Here is a 21,769-nt window from a genome sequence, read left to right as displayed (position 1 = left end):
CCTAAGACGGGCCTAATACAGGCGGGGGGGGCTGCTGCAGGAGGACCTGTCTAGGCCAGGGCTCCCCCCTTCCCAGCTTTGGTGGGGGGGAGGGAATGGACCTCTGTGAGCGGCAGGTGCGTGCAGCGCTGTTTGCACAAACGGAGCTTCACACGTGCACATGGGGATGTCCACTGCTCGTGCCAAGGGCGCTGCACACCCGCGCATGCCTTCTGCTTGTGTGGCCCGGTTCCGAAGGGGCTGCAGGCCAGGCAGCCCTGGTCTAGACCAGCAGGATAACGGGGGGGGGGAGGGGGGCGGCTGGTGCAGAAGCCCAGCGGGTGGCAGAGGAGAGGCGGCCTGCGAGGGGCCTCGGGGTCTCCTTGGCTGGGAGAAGAGCTCTGAGCGGCTGGGGCAAGGGGCTCCAGAAGAGCCGCACGTGGGCCGTGCTTGCCCCAAAGATGCTCCCAGGGGCCCCAAAGAACGGAAGAAGCTTCTTGGATGAAAAGCGAAAGGTCTTCCAGGGGAAAAAAGGAAGCTCAGTTGCCACTTGTGGATAATGTCTGGGGACGCGCCCCCCCCCCCAAAACCCTTTGAGGTTTACTCCTTGCTTTCTCCGGGGAGTGCAAAGGAGGAGGAGCAGTCCGAGCAGGTACACCATACAGCTTTTAATAAAAGTTACAACAGGAGGAGATACCTATGTACAGTTCAAATCCACATGCTACTATTTAACGCAGGTTAATTGGTCGACCCCCAGAGCCCCCCGCTTTACCTGCTGAATCCAACAGCTGCCTTGCCCGGCCAGGGAGGGTCCCTTATGCGAATCCCAAGTTTTGTGCAACAGCTTGTGCCAAAAGAAAAAAAGTCACCTGTGTTCCCCCACCTTAGTTTTAGAAATATCCACCCGGAATAGCTAAGCGGAAAAGTCCGTTTCTGTCTGCGGAGAGAAGGACGTTGTGTGCACATAATTCATGAAGGGCCTGTAGAGAAGCTGGGGGGTCGCAGGGCGTTGTGGCTGAATCCAAGGGGGTTTCCCTTTTGCAAGGCTCTCCCGGTTTGTGGCCAGTTAAGCCACTGCAGCCACCGATTCAAAAAGTCACCTGCACATTTGATTCCAGGGAAGCTCGAAAGGTGGAGGTTGAGAAAACTCCTCGGAAGAGGGAAGCCGGAGGGAGGGAGGGAGGAGGAAAGGCCAAGGGGGGCTCCTGCGATGGGGAAGACAAAGGGGGCTTTGAGAGACAGAGGACGGGGGAGACCCTTCCCCAACTGTGGCAACCTTGAGGTGCAGGGCTGGCTGAGGAATTCTGGGGGGTTGAAGCCCCAGGGCTTGAAGCTGCCAAGGCTGGGGACCCCCCACTTCAGACGAGGGGGGGGCATTTCAGCCAAGGGCAAATCCTGGCTCCGAGCTGGGAGGGCACAAGAAGGGATGGATGGGCAGAAGAGGGGAGTGGGGGAGACCCCCTTCCCAAGGGGCAGCCCTAGAATATCCGAGGGGTGAGGAGGAAGAGGCACTACAAGCCGGGAGTTTTACTTAGAACCGGCTGGAGAGGGCAGGGCCCAGCCCCAAAAGAGGCCACCAATAGCCAAAATGGGGCGGCCACAGCAGGAGCCGGGCGTGCTCCCTACAGCCGCTCTCCTGGGGGCTGCCTGGGCTGCTGCAGAGACAGGTGAGCCCCTCGGCCCCTCCCTTTGGCAGGCCCATGGGGCACAGCAGAGGGGGACAAGATGCAGGTGGGAGGGGACCCCCCTTGTCCTTCTCTGGATAAGGCAAAGCAGGCGGCTGGGGGCTGGGCTCAGAAAGGGCCCCTTGAGGGAGGGCACCTTTGGCAAAGGCCCTGGTCCTGCTCCCTTGGCCTGGGACCAGCAGGCACAGCCGTCTTCAGAGGTGTATTTCCCTCCGGGCTGAGAGCCGCCTCACTGGGGCAGGTGACCCATGGGGCAGGTTGGACTGGAAGGCAAGGAGGAAGGAGGATGATCAGCTCCAGCTGAACCAGGGCTGGGGGGAGGTTGGGGCCGGTCTTGGAGGCACGGAGGGTCTGGACGTGAAGCTGGACTCTGCAGAGCCTTCTGGGCCACCCCTCTGTCCTCCCAGCCACGGGCCAGACTGAGAGAGGAGGGACCCCAAGCCCCTTCCCCAACTCTACGCTTCTCTCCCAGAGGAGGCCCTGGAGAGGAAGGGCGGCCAGGAGGGGCGGTCAAGCCCCACAAGTGAGCTGAGGAACTCATCCAACCCAAGAGGGGCCTTTCTCTCCTCTCCTCCCTCCCTCCCTCCCTTCTCCAGGGGAGACCTGGACACTGGCCTCCGAGGGTCCCTCTCAGGACCTTTGCCATCCGCTGGGGCCGCCTCCCGTTGCTCAGCAGCAGAGAGAAGCCCAAAGGCAGGAGGGTGAGGGGCCCCCTGGGTCTGCTTGGTCAACGGGCCCTTCGGCCGGGGCTGGGCTTATGCCGGGGCTCCTCTAAGGCACTTGTCTGACCGCTCAGGGTCGGGGTCAGCCCTTGGGCAGCCAGCCAGCTGGACTGCCAGGTGGGGAAAGGCCTTTGCCCCGACAGCCACGGTGGGGCGGTGCCAGCCACGAGCTCTTCCAGGGCTCTCCAAATGTGGCCTCTTTAGGACTTCAAGCAACGCTGGCTGGGTAATCCTGGGAGTCTTAAAGCGGGGGGTGGGGGGTTTGCGGACCCCTGAGCGATTCCTTCAGGGTGGCCCCTTCCACACAGACCCCCCAGGAAATGCCACTGGAGCCAGGGGCAACAGGGAAGGAGGACCCCATCCTCTCTGGCCACAAATCCCCACATTTGAGGTCTCCGGGTGGTCTGTGGGCCGACACTTTTGGGGAGGGGGCAGCTGTCCTGCTGCTTGGCACGAGGGAAGCTGACAGTCGCATCCAGGATGTAACATTCCTCCCCATTCCAATTACGACTGCGACTCATTCGCCACACGGAAAGGGGGGTTCTTGGCACAAAGGCAGGCAGAAGGAAGGGGGGCCGGGGGGCCTATGGGTCGGGAGTCTGGGGGCAGCAGTGGAAAAAGCCCAGAGGGAAACCGCTGCTCCCTTCCAAAGGACGGGGCCATCCCGAATTCTTAGCTCCAACGATGGTGGACAAAACCTGAGGCCCAAACGACGGATTCCACTTGCCAAGAGCTCCGTTCCTTTCGTTAAAAACTGGAGTTTGGGGTTTTTAAAACAAAGTTCTCTTTTTCCAAGGAGTTTACTTTAAAGCGCTCCGATTCCCTTTGTCTTAAGAGGAAAATTCTTCCCCTCCTGAGCTGCTCAAAGGATGAGAAATCAGGTTTTAAAAAAATGGATCCCAGAGAAAGAGGGAGGAGGAGGAGGAGGAGGGGGGCACACATTTTGTTTTTTAAAAAGTGTGGTTTGTGTTTCAAATGCGGCCAGAGGAGGAAGAGGGGGAGACTTTCTGGAAAGGAGAGAGAATGGGGGCTGAAAGGGGGGGGGGGGTCTGGGCACCCCACAGGGGTGTTTCTTGTCAATGTTTCCCTTTGAAAGTGTAAATTGTTCCCTTTAAACCAGAAGCCTCCAACTTTGGTCACCTTAAGACTTGGGGACTTCAGCTCCCAGAATTCCCCAGCCAACCAGCCAGGCTGACCAGGGAATTCTGGGAACTGAAGTCCAGAAGTCTTAAAGTGGCCGAGGTCGGACACCCTGCATTAGTGCTTCATTGCCAAGGTGCGTCTAGGAGCCCCGGAGGTGCTGATGGGCCCCTTGGCCTTCCAGGGAGGCTCTCGGGGGCTCTGAGCTTCCAGCTCCAGCTCTTTCCCAAGCGAGCCACCACTAAGCAGTCCCACATGCTGCATCCTCCGGCAGCCACGCTGGTTCCCTGGAGCCGCTGCGCCCGCTCCCCCATTGTACCTGGGCACAGGCCCCGCCCCGCAAGCCCCCCCCCTCCACCCACCCAGGGCCCCCCAGGGGTCTCGCGGCCCCTCAGGAATGGTGGCTGGTGCTGATGAGGATGCGGAGCTGCTTGGCCACGGCCTCAATCAGCTTCTGCTTGTCCCTCTCGTTCTTCCGGAACTGGGCGAAGACGCTGTTCTTGCGGCTGGTGTCCTTCATCCTGGGACAGGCAGGAAAAACACCCGTCAGGCAGAGGGACGGACGGACGGACACACACACACAGACACACACACAGGCAAAGCAGGGGCTCTTGAGCTACGGGGACTTTCCCTGTGCAGAGCTGGAGCAAAGGGGGTCGGGGGTCTCCCCGCCTGAAGCTGTGCCCGTCCCACCCCTGCCCCCCATGGGGAATGCTGGGGGCTGACGTCCACCCGTCTTCATGTGGCCAAGGTGGTGAGAGAGACTCCCGTGGAAAGTCTCATAGAGGAACCGAAGTGGGTGGCGCCCCCTCCACCCGGGAGTGGGTTCCGGCAGCAGCCGCCAGGGCTGTACAGAGAGGCGCACAGAACGCTCCTATCTTCCCACCAAAGTGGTACCTATTTATCTACTCGCATTCGCTTCCAAACTCCGCCGGAGCTGAAGCAAGGACTGGAGCTCAGCGCCTCTTGCAGAGCTCGAGTCTGGAACCTGGGCCGTCAGCTTCCCCCCCCCCCCCCGGGACAAGTTCAGGGGCTCCGACCGCTGACCGTAAACCGGAAGTGGGGAAATGCCGTTGCTGTGGATGGAGGCCCCCAGGCAGGGAGCCCGAAATCAACTGGCCAGAACCAGCCCCTGGCAGGCTCTGCGGGGGCTCCACGCCACAAAGGGCCAGGGGAAACGGTGGGTCCCGTCCACACAGAGGGATCTCCATATCCTTTGGCCCGATGTCTGTGGAGCTGCTCCGTCATCCAGGGTCATGGCTGCTTTTCCCAGAAGGCCCTGGGGTTTTTTCCTTCTTTCTCTTCCAAGAAGCTTCTTCAGTTCTGGCCGTAAGTCCAATGAGGGAGAACTGAAGAAGCTTCCTGGATGAGGAGCGAAAGGTTTTCAAAGAAGAAAAGAAGGAACTCCCGTTGCCTTTTTGGGAAAAGCCCCCTTGGGTGGGGGATGGAGGTCCGGGACGAGGCCTGGGCACCCCTGGCGTCTTGTACAGGCTGAGGATGCCGGAAAAGCCGCCCCGCGCATACTTACTCTCGGGAGATCCTGCCAGGAGGAGGGAGGGGCGGGCAGGGAGGAGAGATAAACCAAAGGAGAAGTTAAGCGGTGGCTGGCACAGCTGCCCTCCTGCTTCCTGCCTCAGCTGCTCCCGCCAAGAGCCCATGCAAGCTGCCCAGCAGGGAGAGGAGGCGAAGGGACAGGCCTTGCAGGGGGAGTGTGGAGCATGGCCACGGAGGAAGGGAAGCCCTTTGGCTACTGGGCCTCTGCTTGCCCCAGGCTGCTGCCCTCCGCCCTACAGCCCCCTACTTGGTCCCAAAGAGCCCCAACGGCCACCCAGCCCTGCAGCCAAGCCAAGGGGGCCCATGCAAGCACCAGTGAGCGGCACTCCTCGGACAGCTCCGTCCCTTCCTGCCCCGCCCGGTCCAGGGGCCACCCAGGGAGGGCCTTGTCACCTTCTCCCAGGGGCCACCCAGGGAGGAACAGAAGAGCCCCGCAGAAAAGTCCCCGTGGGGGGGGGGACCTCGATCCCTTCAGCAGGAGCCAGGCAGGAAAGGGGGGACCCTCGGCTGCATTGACAGAACCAAAGTCACGGGAAGTGGGGCTTTCTAAAGCCTCAGTAAGGCCACACCTGGACCCCTGCAGCCAGTTTTGGTCCCCACATCACAGAAAAGACGTGGAGACTTTGGGGGAAGTGCCAGAAGGGCAGCTGAGAGGGTCAAAGGCCTGGAGACTGAAACACACGAAGGGCCCTTGCAGGGATCGTGTGGGGAGAGAGGAAACCAGGGGGACACGAGAGCAGCACTCCGGTATTTGGGGACACAGCCAGGGGCAGCTGCAGCCCAGCCCCCCATGCAGCATCGCCATCAGCAGAAGCTCTCGTGCAAGCCCCCCCCCCCCCCCCCGCACAGGCAGCCTGGGCCAAGGGGCAGCAAGCGCGGCTCTGCCGGGGCCCGGAAGGAGAGACTCACTTTTCCAGCAAGGCCAGCGCGGTGGTGGGATTCACCCGGAGGTACTTGCAGGTGGGCTGCCCGTAGTCGGCCAGGTACGTCGACCAGTCCCACTGGAGGAAGAGGTCCAGCAGCTGGAAGAGGGAAAGGGGGCCACTGAGCGAGCCTTGGAAGGATTGAGAGCCTTCAAAATCCCTAAAAGGGGCTTCCGGCCCCTCCCTCCCTCCCTCCCTCCCTCCCACTGGGACAGCCTGGCAGAAGGCAGGCGGCTGAACAGAGGCCTCCCCCTCCCTCGGGAGTCAACCCCAGGCCTCACCCAGGTTCTCCCCACAACTCTCCTCTCCAAAAGGCCCCTGGGCTTCCTGGGGTTCTCTGCCCCTTGGAAAGGTTTCGCTTCTCATCCAAGAAGCTTCTTCGGTTCAGTCCTAACGCAGAGCTGAAGAAGCTTCCTGGAGGAGGAGCAAAACCTTTTCAAGGAAAACAGCCCAGGAAGCCCAGGGGCCTTTTGGGACAACCAGGGGGCCTGGATGGTGGAGACTCTGCAGAGACCCCTTGAATGGGTCACAAGGAGTGGGCTGCCCACCCCTGGCCTTGGATCCCTTCTCTCTGGGGCTGAACAGGCCCCGCTTCCTGCTGAGAAGATCCTCCGGCAACGGGTGAGCTGGCTGGAGGATCTTTGGGGAGCTCCAGGGGTTTTTGGTGTGTGCAAGATTCCAGCTGGAGAAATGGAAACCGACAAACCAAGATCAACCCATGGCTTCCTCTTGAGGGAGGAGAGGGGAGAAGCAGCAGGCTGGACGTCCCCAGAGAGGACGGAGCTGCAGCCTCCTTGATCCAGGCCGGGGGTCTCCAGTGGTGCGGCTGCCTTCAGAGGCTGCGGACGCTCCACCACTGGAAGAGACTGGAGATCCCTTTGTCTGAAGTGGCAGAGGGTCTCCTGCTTAAACGGGGTTGGGCTAGAAGACCTCCAAGGTCCCTTCCAGCTCTTCTTCTTCAGAGCCCACCCTCGGCCAGCAAAGACCAGCAGAGACAGGGGTGATGGATGGCCGGCAGCCCTGCCCTCCCGCAGCCCATCCGTCTTGTGGACACGTGGCGGGCGGGTGGGGAGGGCTCTGCCGCTGGGCTGCCCCCCTCCTTCGGAGGCCGTGTTTCTCCGCACGTGGAGAGCGGCTGCAACAACACAACTGGGCTGGGGGGCCTGACAAGGGCAGGAGAATTTATGCGGCCCAGAAATGGGGACTTTCTCCCTTCAACTTTTCACCTCCTAAGTGGGGGGGGGAGGGAGGGGGGAGGGTCCTTGGTGAGGACGACGTGTGGCTCTTGCCCCGGCCCAGCCACTACCTGCTGGGACAGCTTCCAAAATAAAGATTATGCAAATGCCGTCAATTCCTGCAGCCGGAGAGCTGGCTCTGCACGGCCATCCATCACCCGGGAGGGAAGAGCATGCACAGGCAAGCCACCCCCTCCTTGGAAGGACTCCTTCCCCGTCAGCCAGCTTGGCCAGGGAGGGAAGCCTGGCCTGCAGCAGGGAGGACGGCAGCCCTTCCCCCCCCACCCTGGGCTATGGGGGAGTGTGGGGAGGGGGCGCTGGGGGTCTGCTGGCTTCTTAAGGAGGTGGGGGGGCTGAGCTGGGGAACTCGTGAAAGATGCCCTGGAGGAGAAGCCCAGCAGGAGACACAGCAGCCCCCAAGTTGTGCCCCTCCCCAATGCTTGGCTCACGCATCACCTCCCCCCCCCCCCATGAAGAAATCAGGTTCCTTCTCACCCCCGGCCCCCCAGCAGCCTCCTGGCCAGGAGTCCCTTGCAACACGGAGGGGATTTGGGGAAAGAGACCTGGAGGTGGTGACCGAGGGGAGGCAGAGTGGCTGGACCCATCTATGTGCTGAGCGTTTCTTTCCTTCCCGGCTTCTCCCTCCTTCCCTCCCTCTTTCCTTTCTTCCTCTCCCTCCCTCCTTCTAAGCTCTTTCGACCGTGGGCCTGAGGAAGTGGGACGATCTCAGGCGCCTGGCCCAGCTTCCGAAAGGAAAGGGGTCAACCGAGAGCAGCTGATGGAGGGGCAAGAGGGCAGCCAGGGGTGCCCCACCTCGACAAGCGGAAGACTTCTGGACTTCAATTCCCAGAATCCCCCAGGCAGCAAAGCCGCAGCCCTGAGGTCCCCGGGGGCGCCCAGCACCCCTCTTTTTGGACTCTCTGGGGAGGGCTCTCCCCTTTCACTCAGACAGGACACTTCCACTTATGAAGCGAGATTACGGGGACCCAAGGAAAGAAACCGGAGCCCTCGCTCTGCTGGCCCAGGACGCCCGGCTCCCCTGCAGGGAAGAGATGCTCAGAAGGAAGTTCAGATCACAAAGCCACGAGCAGAAAGGGGAACCGCCCAGGGCAGCCCCCGCCCACAGGAAGGCCCCCAGGGAGTGGAGGGGCCCCCGGGCGTCTGGCCAGACTGGCTCATGGGGCAGCTCCAGCAGCCCCTGCAGGGGCCACACAGGAGCTCCTCCGAGGAAGACAGGGGAGGGGCTGCTTTCCCCAGCAGCCCCTGCCTCACAGCACATCTTCCCCTCCGCTTCATCCACCTTCCTCCCCAGGGCCTCCCAAATAGGCTGAATTTTGGCTCCAGCCATTCCCCTCTGGAGGGGCTGCAGCCACGCAAATCCCCACACCACCCCTGCTCTGGTACCCAGGAAGGCCATGCCCCGAGACCCTCCTCCTCGGTTTGCATGGACGGGTGGCGACCCCCTCCGCTCCCTCTACCTGTTGAGAAGGGAGCTAAGGCCACAGGTGCCTTCCGAGGAGGGACGGAGGAGGGCAGGCTGCAAGCAGGACCTTCTCCTCGTCTCCCCTCTGAGCAGGCTTCCCTCCAGAAGCCGTGGGTGATCCACCACTGGAGGTCCTCAAGAAGAGATTAGGGAGCCCTTGGTCTGGAGAGGCTTGGGGTCTCCTGCTTGAGCAGGAGGGGGCTGGACTAGAAGCCCCCCCCGAGGTCCCTTCCAACTCCGGCATTCAGGCCCTCTTCCGCAGTGGCACTGGCTCCCCCAGGGGGGGGTGTTTGCTGGCGAAGGGGCTCTCGGAGGATGGAGCAGCTCCTGAGCCTTCCTGCCAGCAGGGTCCTTGTGCTCCACGCAGCTCAAGAGGCCGGAGCAGAGCCAGGAGGAAGAGGAGGAAGACTGGCCCATCCGCTGTTGCTCAACCGTGGCCACTTCAAGGCGCCTGGACTTCAACTCCCAGAATTCCCCAGCCGGAATGCTGGGAGTCAAAGTCCACACGGCTTCCAGGGGCCACGGTCGAGGAAGGGAGCTGCCTCTCCAAGGGCCAAGCAGGGCCAAGGCATCTGTTTTCGTCCTCCAACAACCCCCCAAAGGCTTCCAGAGCCAAGAGACGCCTGGCAGGGACGGTAATCCATCCTGGTTTCACACAGCCCTCGGCTGCTTCATGGAGGGACGGAATCAAGACCCCGTGAAGTGTCCGCTCCACCTTAAAGGCCTTGGAAGGCCCCACTTGGAATCCGGCACCCAGTTTTGGTCACTACGATGTAAAAAAGATGTGGGGACTCTAGAAAGAGGGCAGAGAAGAGCAGCAAAGAGGATTAAGCGCCTGGAGACTAAAACATCTGAAGAACGGTTGCAGGAATTACGTCCAGCTCCATGAAAGAAGGACTAGGGATGACACAAGAGCCCTCTTCCCATACAATCCAGGGGGCTGCCCCAAAGGAGAGTGGGTCAAACGATTCTCCAAAGCATCTTCAGGCAGAACAAGCAGCAACGGGTGGAAACTAATCAAGGGGCAGAAGCAACGTGGAACTAAGGAAGAACTTCCTTGACAGTCAGTGGAACAGCTTGCCACCAGAAATTGCGGCTGCTCCATCACTGGAAGCTTTTGAGAGACCGGAGAGCCACTTGTCTGAAATGGTTTGTTTTCCCTGCCCGAGCAAGGGGCTGGACTAGAAGATCTCCAAGGCCCCTTCCAACTCCGTTATTCTGCACTCTGACTGGAGCAGGAGGGGAGTTTGCTCGAGCCACATCCGCCATCTCCCCCGACCGCGTTGTTTTTGGAGGGGCTCCTGGGCCTGTTTTTTCCCTCTTCTCTCTTTATTAGTTTTCCAGTCGACGGAGTCCAGAAATATCCACGTGTGCGTTTACCACCTACAGCACAGAAGCCTCTTAGACTCTTTCCATCTGCAAATGATTGCAATTTATTCCCAGGAGAGACGGGGGCTGTTTCTGGTAACGCCAAAGTGGATTGCCACGAGGCAACTGGAGTGTCCTTCGGAGAGTCCCCCCCTGAGCTTTGGCATCCAAATCCCCTCCCAGGCGGGAGGAAGAGTGAGCATAGAAATCGAACAAAATCCATAAAGGAACCAGGGGGGGGGTGCTTTGCTCTCTCTCTCCTTTAGCCGTTGCTCCAGGGTCTCCAACTGGCCATTTTCAGCCTTCCCTCCTTCCAAGGTCAGTCAAATGAGGACCCAGATGGTTGGGGGGCCAGAGGCTGACTCTCTAGACTGCTTAGAGGGGGCTGTGAAGCCCTGGGAAGCGGTATAGAAGTCCTAAGGGCTGTTGCTATTACTATTGCTGTCTGTCTGTCTGTCTGTCTGTCTGTCTGTCTGTCTGTCTATCTATCTATCTATCTATCTATCTATCTATCTATCTATCTATCTATCTATCTACCCATCCATCCATCCATTCCATCCATCCACAGTGGCACAGTGGTTAGAATGCAGACTAATTCTGCCGACTGCTAGCAGTTCGATCCTAACCAGCTGAAGGTTGGCTCAGCCTTCCCTCCTTCCAAGGTCGGTCAAATATAAGGCCGCTACTGTTATGGCTATTCAGACGCCCACCAACAGGAGCCGAGTCTGGAGTTGCTTCCCCAGAAGAATCCCATGAGGAGGGAGGGGCTAAGAGACCAGGGCTGCCCCCATCACTGGCCAGGAGGGTGGGGGTGGGGGGAGATGCCCTGCTTCTCCCTGGTCCTCCTCCAGCCCACCGGTCTTGCCACCCACTGCCTCTGAAGTGCAGGGCAGCCAAAGTCTCCTGGCTTAGAATGGGGTAGCCCAGCCGAGGGCATCGAGAGCCCCCTCCCACCAGCCTCCTCTGCTTCCAGGGAAAATGGGGGAAAGAGGGAAAAGGCTCCCAGCAAATCAGTCCAGGAAAGGGAGGCAGCCCGCCAGCCGAGTGGATTGTCTCCGCTTTCCCCTCCAAGGAGTTTTTCCAACCTGCCCCTGCCCCCTTTGCAGCCCAGCCCCCTTGGCTCCTCCCCCACCCCACCCCCTGCAGGCAGCACGTGCCAGCAGAGGCCCCTTGTGCCCAGGGGGCAGGAGAAGGGCAACGGGGACCTTGACCTTCACCCGGATGTCTGTGTGTCTGTCTCAGTCAGCAGAAAAGGACAGAGAAACAGAAAACAGGAGTTGGGGGGGACGGACAGAGCAAACACTCAGTCTGCCAGTGGCTGCCTTGCCCCCCCAGGGCTATTCTGTTGAGCCCAGGGTCAGAAAGAGCTAAGAAGGAGAGCATGAGAGACGGGACTTCCCAGGGGAGACCCACCAGGAGAACCCCCCCAATGACCCCCCCAAGAGGGAGGGGCTCCCTCTTCCTAGGCAAAAGTTTGTTTCCAATAAAGGCTCAGGCTGCATTGGGGGAAGGCTGGGGGGATGGGTCTCCTTTGGAAGCTGCCGTGACTCTGTTTCCTTCCTTCACCAGGGCCCAAAACACTTTCGCACTTAGGGAAAGAATGAACGAGAAGGGAAGGACAAAAGGATGATGGAGGAGGAGGAGGTGGAGGAGGAGGAGGAGGAGGAGGAGGAGGAGGAGGAGGAAGGAGGAGGAGGAGGAGGAGGAGGAGGAGGAGGAGGAGGAGGAGGAGGAGGAGGAGGAGGAGGAAGAAAGGGAAGAGGAAGAGGAAGGAGAAGAATACAGAGCAATGAGGGGAAAGAAAGCAGGGGCCAAGTTGGGTCTTGGTTCAAACTGGATTTGAAGGGACTCCGTTCTCCTAGTGACAAACAGGTGGAGGAAGATCATGGAGCTACTCTAGGCAGTCCCTTAACTTGCAACCATCCATTTAGCGACCGTTCAAAGTTATGACTGAAACAAGTCCACTTAAAACCGTTTTCCGCCATCAGGACCGTTGCTTCACCTGTGAGGAGAGCCGGGAGGGGCTGGAGGAGGAGGGACGAGGGGGAGGAAGCAGGACTGCCAAGGAAGCCGGGCCCTTGGGCTTGTGGGCAGGGGCTCCAGTGAGAAGGGATTCCCCTCCAATGCTGGGACCCTCCGGTCTGGCAGACTGAAATGAATGCCCAGGGGTCGCCCAAACCTTTGTGCCTACCTGCATCTCCTGGCCCGTGGGGAGGGGGGGGGGGGGTGCAAGGCTAGGAGCGGTTCAGCTCCAGAGTCTCCAAACCCGGCCACTTGAAGACTTGGGGACTTCAACTCCCAGCATGCACCGCTTGGGGAATCCTGGGAGTTGAAGTTCACAAGTCTTAAAGAGGCTTAAGAGTTTGCAGAGCCCTGAAGACTGAGGCCATTCGGCTGAAGGCTGGCACACAGGGAGGGTGCCCTGGGCATCATCCAGGGCAGCTCGAGGAAAAGCGACGGGCCCCCTTCCTTCCTGGCACCGCCTCCAGCAGACCTTGGCCGTACCTGCCAAGGAGCCGGTCCGGGCTGCCCCCCCTCCCCCCCCCCGTGCCCGTCTCCCAGCCGAGGGTGCCAAGTTCCTTGTGAATGGCAGGTTGCCTTTGTTTACCGGGGGAGGAGGGCAGGGCGCAGAGGAAGGGCTGACCTCCCGCTCACCCAGGCAGTCTGTGTGAAACTGCGGCGGCTGCCGTCACCTCCGCGTGAACTTTCCGATTATCTCCCGAGAGTTTCACCTTGCCTTGAACTTGGGCTGCTCTCCCTGGCGCGCTCACCGAGCGTTTCCAAACACTCCGGTGGAAAAGCGGCCACGGGCCAGCAAAGGGAAGGGGGCTGCCAGCGCTCCGCTCCTCCAAGGAGAGGCGGCAGCCGGGGGGGAGGGGAGCCCAGTGGGCAAAGGCAGAGAGTGGGCAAGAGGCCAAGGGAGGGAAGGGCAAGGGGGCTGCCCCGGGGCCCCGCCTGTCCTGTGCGGGCATCGGAGGAGGCAGAGCCCAAGGGAAGCGGGGGAGGGTTGCTGAGCGGAAGAGACGGCAGAGACCCCCCCCCCCGGGCTCAATGAAGGAGAAGCTTTTGCAGCTCAGGGTTGAAATTAAGGGTCCCTGGGGGTCTCTGAGCTGGGTGGTTTCCTTGCAGACGTCTCATGACCCAACTAGGACACGTCATCAGTGCCAGAAGGGAGGGAGGAGGGGGGAAAACTGTGGGGTCCCTGGTGCTCTCTGAGCCTGTTTCTTTCCTGGCAGTTGAAGTTCCAGGACTCCACTAGAGAAGATCATCAGTCTTAGTGATAATGACGTTGCCTAGTTTGGGTCAAGAAACGTCTTCAAGAAAACAGCCAACCTTTTAGACCATCACGGACCGGACAGTCCTCCTCCTCCTCCTCCTCCTCCTCCTCTCCTCCTCCTCCTCCTCTCTGCAAATCCCACTCCCCTCTAGCACTGATAAAGTTACCTAGTTGGGTCGTGAAACATCTGCAAGAAAACCACCATGCTCGGAGAGCACCTGACTTGGACCTGAGCTGCAAAGCTCCTCCTTCAGGGAGCCCCCGGGGTCTCTGCCGCCTCTTCCACTGAGGAAGCCTCCTCAGATAAGCCTCACCTTACCCGCCACTCAAGCTGGCAGTTTAAGAGGTGCCCCACAGGCTGCATCCCAGAAAGCAGGGAGTCAGCGAGGCGACGGGCACTCTGGGAGGTGGGCTAGCAATTGGCCTAACCCCCAATGCCAGCCAACCCTCCAAGGAGCCTCCTGGAACCTGTCCGTGCCCATCAGGGAATGCCAAGGCAAAGGGTGCTTGGCATTGCCCAGCCTGCCTGCAGCCTCACTCCCCAGGAGCAGCCGCCCGGGCCCTCCAGAGGCCACAAAGAGGATCCCTTCTGGAGCTGGGCCCACTTGCTTCCAGGGGCTCCAACACGGGAGGCTTTTAAGAAAAGACCGGACGACCATTGCCTGGGATGGCATAAGCTCTCCTGCTTGAGGAAGGGGCTGGACTAGAAGACCTCCAAGGTCCCTTCCGGCTCTATTCTCTTCCGTTTCTGGTCCACACACACCCGTGCAAGTCTTTTCATGGGAAACCGGCTGCAGCCACAGCTGGTCTGTGAGGGAAGCCTGGCAGGCCCCCCCCAGCCCCCTCCCCAGAGCGTTCAGGCTGCGCTGAAGCTAAGCAGGGCTGAAGCAGCCCCAGTGCCCGGCTGAGCTCCGACTGGAGCCACGCAAGGACCTGCAGAGGGCTGGATCCGGGCCTGGCGTCCAAGGGAGCCTGGGGTGGAAACTCTGGGGAGGAGCCCTTGGCACAGCAGAAGCAGCAGCAGCAGGATTTATGGCTGTTTGTTGCAGATGAAGAATAACTCTGGAAGCCAAGCAGGAGTCTGGAGCCAGGCAGGAGGCTGGCCTGACCCCTGGACGGCCCTCCCGCCCCAGGGACTCTGCTCTGGAAGCAGGTTCTGGGGGTCGGGAACCGGGTCACCCTGACCAAAGGCAAGAGCTCTGGCCCAGGCCTGGCCCCCGTGGGGGAACTGCCTCCAGGCCCTGCACCAGCAGCAGCCGGGATTTATGGCCTGTGCTCCGCTTATCTGCCTGCTGGGATAAGCCAGATTTACGGCCTCCGTGTGACTGTGAGCCTGGGCCCCGGCAGGACTGAGCACCGGCCTGGCGCAACTCTCGGACAGGCGAGAGGGACAAGGCCAGCCTGCTCGTCCTTCGCAAATGCCCGGTGGCCCTCTATGGAGACCCTCCTCCCTCCGGGAGCTGCTTCTCCCAAAGGGGCTTTTTCCAAAAGTTCCCCCCTGAAAACGTTTCACTTCTTCAGTTCTACTTGAGGTTCTAACCCAGTGTTTCTCAACCTTGGCCACTGAAGATGTCCGGACTTCAACTCCCAGAATTCCCCAGCAGTGGTTAGGACAGTGTTTTTCAACCTTGGCCACTTGAAGATGTCCGGACTTCAAACTCCCAGAATTCCCCAGCCAGCATTCGCTGGCTGGGGAATTCTGGAGTTGGAGTCCGGACATCTTCAAGTGGCCAAGGTTGAGAAACACTGTTCTAATGAATCAGATCCGCAGAAGATTCTTGGATGAGAAGTGAAACGTTTTCAAAGCTGAGCAGGAAAATCAGAGCCCGCTCTCTTCGCTACCTGGAAACAGCAACTGGCACGCTGAGGGATGCAGCCACGCCCTCTTTCCAGGATGCAGAGGCATTCCAGTGCCTGGCATCCCGACCCTACCACGGCCGCCCCCATCTGGAGGACCCGGGGGGGGGGGCAAGGCTACCCTAGTGTTTCCGCCTAGGTTGGCACAGCCAGCTTGCCGGGGCTGAAGGCCCCCTCAATGCAATTAAAAGGCTGATGTTGCTGCATCTGTGTTTGGCCAAGGGGGGAGGGGAGGGGGAGGGGTCCAGGGGGGGCTGTGTGTCTGGGGGTACCTGTGGCTGAGCCTGCCTGCTCTGTTCCTTGCAGCTGAGCAGAGGTGTTGGTAGAGGCCAACTCAGCCGTGTCACAGGGTTTATTCACAGCCTTGAACCTCTGCCATTGTTTGACATAGGGAGGAGGCTCCCCACCATGTTCAGAGGGCACGCAACACACACACACACACACACACACACCCAGAGGGAGCCCGTTTCTGTGTGTAAACCTTGCGGAGGTCACGAACCCTTTAAAACAAACAGAGCTGAGTCCATGGTTAGAGGGAAATAAAAGTGGCTCCCAGCCAGGGCAGTGGGGCAGAGCCACAATGGGGCACAATCAGAGCTCGTAAATCCTTTGGGACGGAGGCCCTTGCCAGCCCCCTTGATCGGCCTCCACCCGAGTCCCGGAGGAATCAGCACTTCGGACAGTGTCCGGCGCTCGGACAGGGCCGGGCCTGGGGAGCTCCCCATCCGCAGAGCCAGGGTGAGGGCAGAAGGCAGCCCAGGACCTCCCCAAAGTCCACGAAGGAAAGCCCCCCCCCCAACTCAAACCGCCCCCTCCCAGATACAAGAAGAGTGTTCTTGCCCAGGGTGAAGCGTCTCAGCAGAGGGAGGGACGGCTAGTCAGAAGGGATCCCGCTGAGGAGCATCACTTTCTGGTCCTCGTCTAAGTTCGTTCATCTGGCAAGACCCCCTTTATCAGCCCGCAATGCGGGACACAGGAGGAGGAGGAGGAGGAGGAGGAGGAGGAGGAAGGTCAGGAGAAGCCTCCCACCAGTAAGAGCAAAGGAGCCATTGAGCCAAGTGGGGGAGGGGCCTTCAAGGGCCCCTTGCAGTTCTTTACCCTCCTGCCATCCTGCTCAACGGGGCAGAAGGGGAGCCGAGAGGCAGGGATGCAGGGATCAGAACTCTGAAACGGCATCAGAGGTTGCAGGCAACAGTGGGGTTAACTATCTCCCCTGTTTCTGATGTGCAGCTTCAGATTTTGCTCCATTAAGGTGGGGTGAGGTGAGAGACCCTCCCAAGGGGAAGAAGAAGCCTCCTTGCTGGGAATTAAACCTCAGCATCTCCAGTGAAGCCAGGAGTGAAATTCAGCAGATTCTGACAGGTTCCGGAGAACCAGTAGCAGAAATTTTGAGTAGTTTGGAGAACTAGCACATGCCACCTCTGGCTGGCCGCGCCCCCATCTATTATTTGCCTCCCGAGTCCCAGGTGATGGGGAGGGCATGGGGATTTGCCACGCCCACCAAGCCACGCCCACAGAACCGGTAGTAAAAAAAAATGAATTTCACCACTGAGTGAAGCCCTTGGAGGACGGGTGGGGGACGATGCCACTTTATGACTTGTGGGCCTGAGGAGGGCTGGCAGTTGGAGTCCCAAGTCATAAAGGGCCATCGTTCCACTCCCCCCGGGGAGCCTCCAAGGCTGGTTGGGAAGAGAAACCGTTCGCTTTCTGAGCCGAGCCTACAGCCAGAGAGGAGCAGGAGAAGAACCCAAGAGGTCCACTCATCCGACTCTCCCGCTGGCTGGGCCTGAGGCGGTTGGGCTGCCCCCTCCTGTCTGGAGAGGTGGGCGAACGGACTTCTCCCGGTGCCCCCTGGGTGCCCCCTGCAACCGGGACCTGATGGCAGCACCGTCCCCCAGGGCTCCTGGCCAGGGTTCCAGGCCAGGCCGCGAGCAGAGCAGGACTGCGCTCACCCCTTGGTGAACCCACCGAGGATTCTGCTGGAGAAATGATCAGGCCGGAGTGGGCGATGGCTTTCCCTGCTGTGCGAGAGGAGGACTTGGCAGGAGGAGCTCCTTCGGCTTCCACAGACGCCGATGCCGCCAGCAGGTCGGGCTCTGATCGTCCTTGTGGAGACAGAGGCGGCTCGGCAAACCCTGATGGAGCCTGGGCCATTCCCCTGGCGGGCCAGCCTTGGCTCCAGGGCAAGGCGAGCCGCCGTAGGTAGGGGCAGCTTCAAGACCTTCTCAGCCCAAGGATCCACCTCGTCCGGGGACAGATTTCCCTCCCAGGAAGGCCCCAGGAAGACAGGGGAGCCTTCCGTGCAGGTGTCCCGCCGTACGGCCTCTGAGGCTGCCCGAAGGCTCAGCCCTCTGGGTCAATGGCAGCAGGGCTTAAGGCTTCCGTGCCGCTTCCCGGTGCTCTACAGCCCTCTCTGAGCAGTTGACAGAATCAGCACATTGCCCCAACAATCGGGTCCTCCTTTGACCCACTTCAGGAGGAAGGAAGGCTGAGTCAACCTTGGTCAGGATCGAACTGCTGGCAGTGGGCAGAGTCAGCCTGCAATGCTGCCTTCTAACCACTGCGTCGCCACACCGAAACCTCTGCTAGCTTTATTTTACATCCATTTCTCTTGGAAACTCCTGAACCATGAAATGAATCTTCTCCTTTTATCTCGGGACGGCTAAACTTGGGTTAGGAGTCTAAGCGAAATCTTTCAGAAATCCCAATAAAATACGTCCTCTGGGCCCCCATGATTATCCCTTTCACCCCTTTTACAACCAGGCAAAGCTTCTGGTCGGATGAGAAGGCCCCCTCCGTCATCTAGAGGCAACTCCGAGGGCAGAGAGGCAGGGGGAAATCTAGCTTCCTTTCCAGCCAGTTTCTGCACAGCCGGTCGAGGACCGAAGTGGGGAAGAGCCTGTGCCGGCCTCCGTCCGACCGCAGAAGGAAGGAGGTCACTCTGAAGCATCTCCTGGGGAACACCCTGGGCTGCTGTTTGCTTTGGGGCCTTCAAGTCACTCCTGGAGCAGCCTGCCTGCCTGCCTGGACGGTCCCAGCTGTTCCCTTGGCAAGATTTTTGCCCTGGCTTTCCTCGTCTGAGGACCGAGAGAGAGAGAGGGACCAGCCCAAAAATCACCCGGCTGGCTTTGGGCCTGGCAGCTCTCCTGGTTCCTAGCCTGCTGCCTTAAGCATGACCCCCAAACTGACCCCCCCGTGGCTCCAAAGCAAAGGAGTGGACCAATTCGTGGGTGTCCTGGGGAGGAGAGGCTGCCAGCCTCGATGGGGAGGCCACCCAAGGCCACCTGCCGGGAGACTCGTTTGCGCGGTTGGTGGGCGCCTGCCAGACAGGCCACCTTCCTGGCACGAGGCGGAGGTGTAAACACGCTGAGGAAGTGCACAAGTCTCTGCACTGAACAGCAGATGAGTGGCGATCTCGGCCTTCCGCTGTTGAAAGGGCTGAGGATTCCCTTTCTGATCTCCCTGGGATTCCCAGCAGCTCCTGCTCAGCCCCTCCTGGTGGTCTCTTTGAACTCCAAGAGCTTCCTGGCTTCCTGCTCCCTCTTGTTCCTTCTGGGGATGCACACACACACACACACACACACACCACACACGCACACACACCCTGCCTTCACTTGGTGCTCACACTTATTGCACAGCCGTAGGGACACAAGACAGTCATCCCTGCTGGTAGCCATCACCAGGTTGTTTGAGTAGCTTAAACCTTTCCGAAGGGATTCTTCCATCACACTCTACAACGGGGCTCTCCAAAGTTAGAGATCTTAAGACTTGTGGACTTCAACTCCCAGAATTCCCCAGCCAGCGTTGTAAACCCCTGCTCTACGACATCAGGATGTAAGAAGGTTTCAAAGGAATCTTGAGAGCATCAAGTCCAACCTGCCACCCAGGACAAGATTGCCCAGCAGAGAGAGGAGTGTAGCGGGGGTATAAAGGATGGAGGGTCTGCCCAGTCTGAAAATGAAAAAAGCAACCTTAGGAAGGCCACACCTGGAATCCTGCATCCAGTTTTGGTCACCACATTACAAAAAAGATGCTGAGGCTTTGGGAAAAGGGCGGAGAAGAGAAACGGAGGTGAATAAAGGCCTGAAGGTTAAAATATATGATGGAGGAGGAGGAGGAGGAGGAGGAGGAGGAGGGAGAAGAAGAAGAAGGAGGAGGAGGAGGAGGAGGAGGAGGAGGAGGAGGAGGAGGAGGAGGAGGAGGAGGAGGAGGAGGAGGAGGAGGAGGAGGGTTACAAGAACTGGACAGGGGCCACTCCAGAGAAAAGGAGGACCAGGGGGGGCGTGATGGCCGTCTCCCAGTATTTGAGGGGCTGCCCCAAAGAAGAGGGAGGGGGTCAAGCTCTATTCTCCAAAGCACCAGAAGGCAGAACAAGAAGCGACAGGCGGGAACCGATGAAGGAGAGAAGCAACCTGGAATTAAGGAGGAATTCCCTGAGAGGAACCGGCCAGTGGAACAGACGTTGCCTCCAGAAGTCGTGGGTGCCCCATCACTGGAGGATTTTTAAGGGGATGACTGTAAATCCACTTGTCTGAAATTGCAAAGGGTCTCCTGCTTGAGCAGGGGGCTGGACTAGAAGACCTCCGAGGCCCCTTCCAGCTCTATTCCAAGTGAGTGATCAACCAGTGATCGAACCCCTTAACAGAGAACGCTGGGCCAAAGCAGTTGTGGGGGGAGATCAGCTCTCTGCACAAGCACTTATGCTTCCCTTCGGCTCCACATCTGTCTGGAGAAGAAACCTGACTCAGATGCTCTCTTTAAGAACCCTCTCTTTTTTTTTTCCAATAAAGAAATGGAAACACATGGAGCGATCTCCCCCGCTGCCAAATACCACGTTAATTCTAAAAAGGCCCTTTTCATTAGGTGATCTATACACAAGGACTACGGATTACAAAAGCAGAAAATTAAATTGTAAACTGTACGGCACAGAGAAAGAAAGGGAGGGAGGGAGGGAGGGAGGGTGTCAGGGAGGCCAGTCCTACCTCCTGCCCTTGCTAAGGAAGGAAAAGGCTGCAGGCTTCCATCATGTTTAAGGGAAAGGCCACCAAGTGGGTGAGCCTATCCTCGGCGCCTCCCCAACCTCCCCAGAGCAATGCAGAGGGCTTGGGGGTCCGTCTTCCTTCTCTTAACCCTAATGGGGGATAACCTTCCATCTGCCTCCTTTGCAGCCCCAAGCAGGGACATCCAGGGGAATGCAGGAATTGTGTCGGCCTCCCGCATTTCGAAAGAAAGAGGCGAAAAGGTAATTCTCCACCCCAAAAACTGTTTGGCCACCATCACTGGCCTGTAACCAGATAATGGCCATCACAGAGAGAAACAGAACTCAACAGGGCTAAAACGCCTGAAGAGCGGTTGGGGGAACTGGGTAGGTCTAACGAAGAGAAGGACCAGGGCTGACACGGCTGCAGGCTTCCAATGTTTGGGGGGGCTGCCCCAAAGAACAGGAGGGGGTCAAGCTATTCTCCAAAGCACCCGAGGGCAGGAAAAGCAGCAATGGATGGAAACTAATCAGGGAGAAGCAACCTAGAAGCAAGAGAAATTTCCTGACAGCGAGGACACTTAACCAATGGGAAAGCTTGAGAAGATGGTTTTAAAAAGCTCTCGTCTTCCAGAGCTTCATTTTATTTATTCACCCGCTAGGATTTCTACCCATGGGAGCCTCTGGGTGGACGGCCTGGTGGGTGTCCCAGGAGCTAGAACTCCCAACCACCCTTCCTCCGAGGGCCTGGGAAAGGAGCCTTTGTTCTCTCCGTGGGCCCAGACGCTCCACCCCCGGGGCTGTTTCTCCTGGAGGCCTTTCTCTGCCTATCCCACTTATTGATCCTATCAGACCGATATCCCCGCCGCGCACAGATAACTGGAGCCATTAACCCAGAGGTGAACTCTGCCGCCCAGGAGGATCCGCACGCAAGGGGCTCGGCTCTCGCGGCAGCTCTCTCAGCCAAGGGCTCTGGAAAGCAGGCTGGGCCCAGGGCCTCCCCAGGGGCTCTGCCTTCCCTCTAGCCAGGGCACCCCCGGGACTCTCCCCCAAACCGCCAGCTGCCCCCATGCAGCGTTTTCTAAGGCTTGCAGCCTCTTCTGTTTCTCTTCCGCACCCAGAGAGTTTCCCGGCTCTTTCCCTGGGACGACCCCACCGCCTCTCCTGGGGGTCCGGAGGTTCGGGCTCCAGGCTCCTCACTCCAGGCCATTTGGGGAGATTCCTTCGTCGATGGGGGCTCTTTTAAAACCCAGGGAGCCTTTGGGTGACCTGACAGGGTGCTCAGCTGGGACCTAATCTGGGGGGGCTGAAAGGGCCAGATTTTCATCGCTCGCTTTATTCCCGTTTCACGGCCGCCTTGAGTGCCGCTCTTCTCCTACGGAAAAGCCAAGTACTAACAGAAGTTATTTTCATCACCAGAAGTTGAAGTTCAGGAGTCCCCCAGGGGGGGGGGGAAGCTCACGTGCGCAGCTGGAAGAGGGGGCTGGGGAGGGGGGTTGCAAGAGTCCTGGCTGAAGGTTGGAGAAACGAGCGGAGGAGCCAAGCCCCCCCCCAGACGGGGGAGAACC

General features: G+C 59.4%; 1 protein-coding gene across 1 annotated transcript in view; it reads right to left on the bottom strand.

The window, feature by feature from the left end:
• Positions 1–3,879: 3,879 nt before the first annotated feature.
• Positions 3,880–21,769, bottom strand: part of EXOC6B (exocyst complex component 6B) — a 103,084-nt gene continuing 85,194 nt past the window's right edge. Inside the window, 2 exon segments of the mRNA XM_087723879.1 lie at positions 3,880–4,047; positions 5,990–6,102. Of these exon segments, the coding sequence (XP_087580005.1) occupies positions 3,918–4,047; positions 5,990–6,102 (243 nt within the window). The 3' untranslated portion in view covers positions 3,880–3,917.

Source organism: Thamnophis sirtalis, unplaced genomic scaffold (assembly GCF_051295495.1).
Source record: "Thamnophis sirtalis isolate CommonGarterSnake01/CBP01778 unplaced genomic scaffold, rThaSir2_p1.2 scaffold_10, whole genome shotgun sequence".
NCBI lineage: Eukaryota > Metazoa > Chordata > Lepidosauria > Squamata > Natricidae > Thamnophis > Thamnophis sirtalis.
This window is presented reverse-complemented; position numbering and strand designations above follow the sequence as displayed.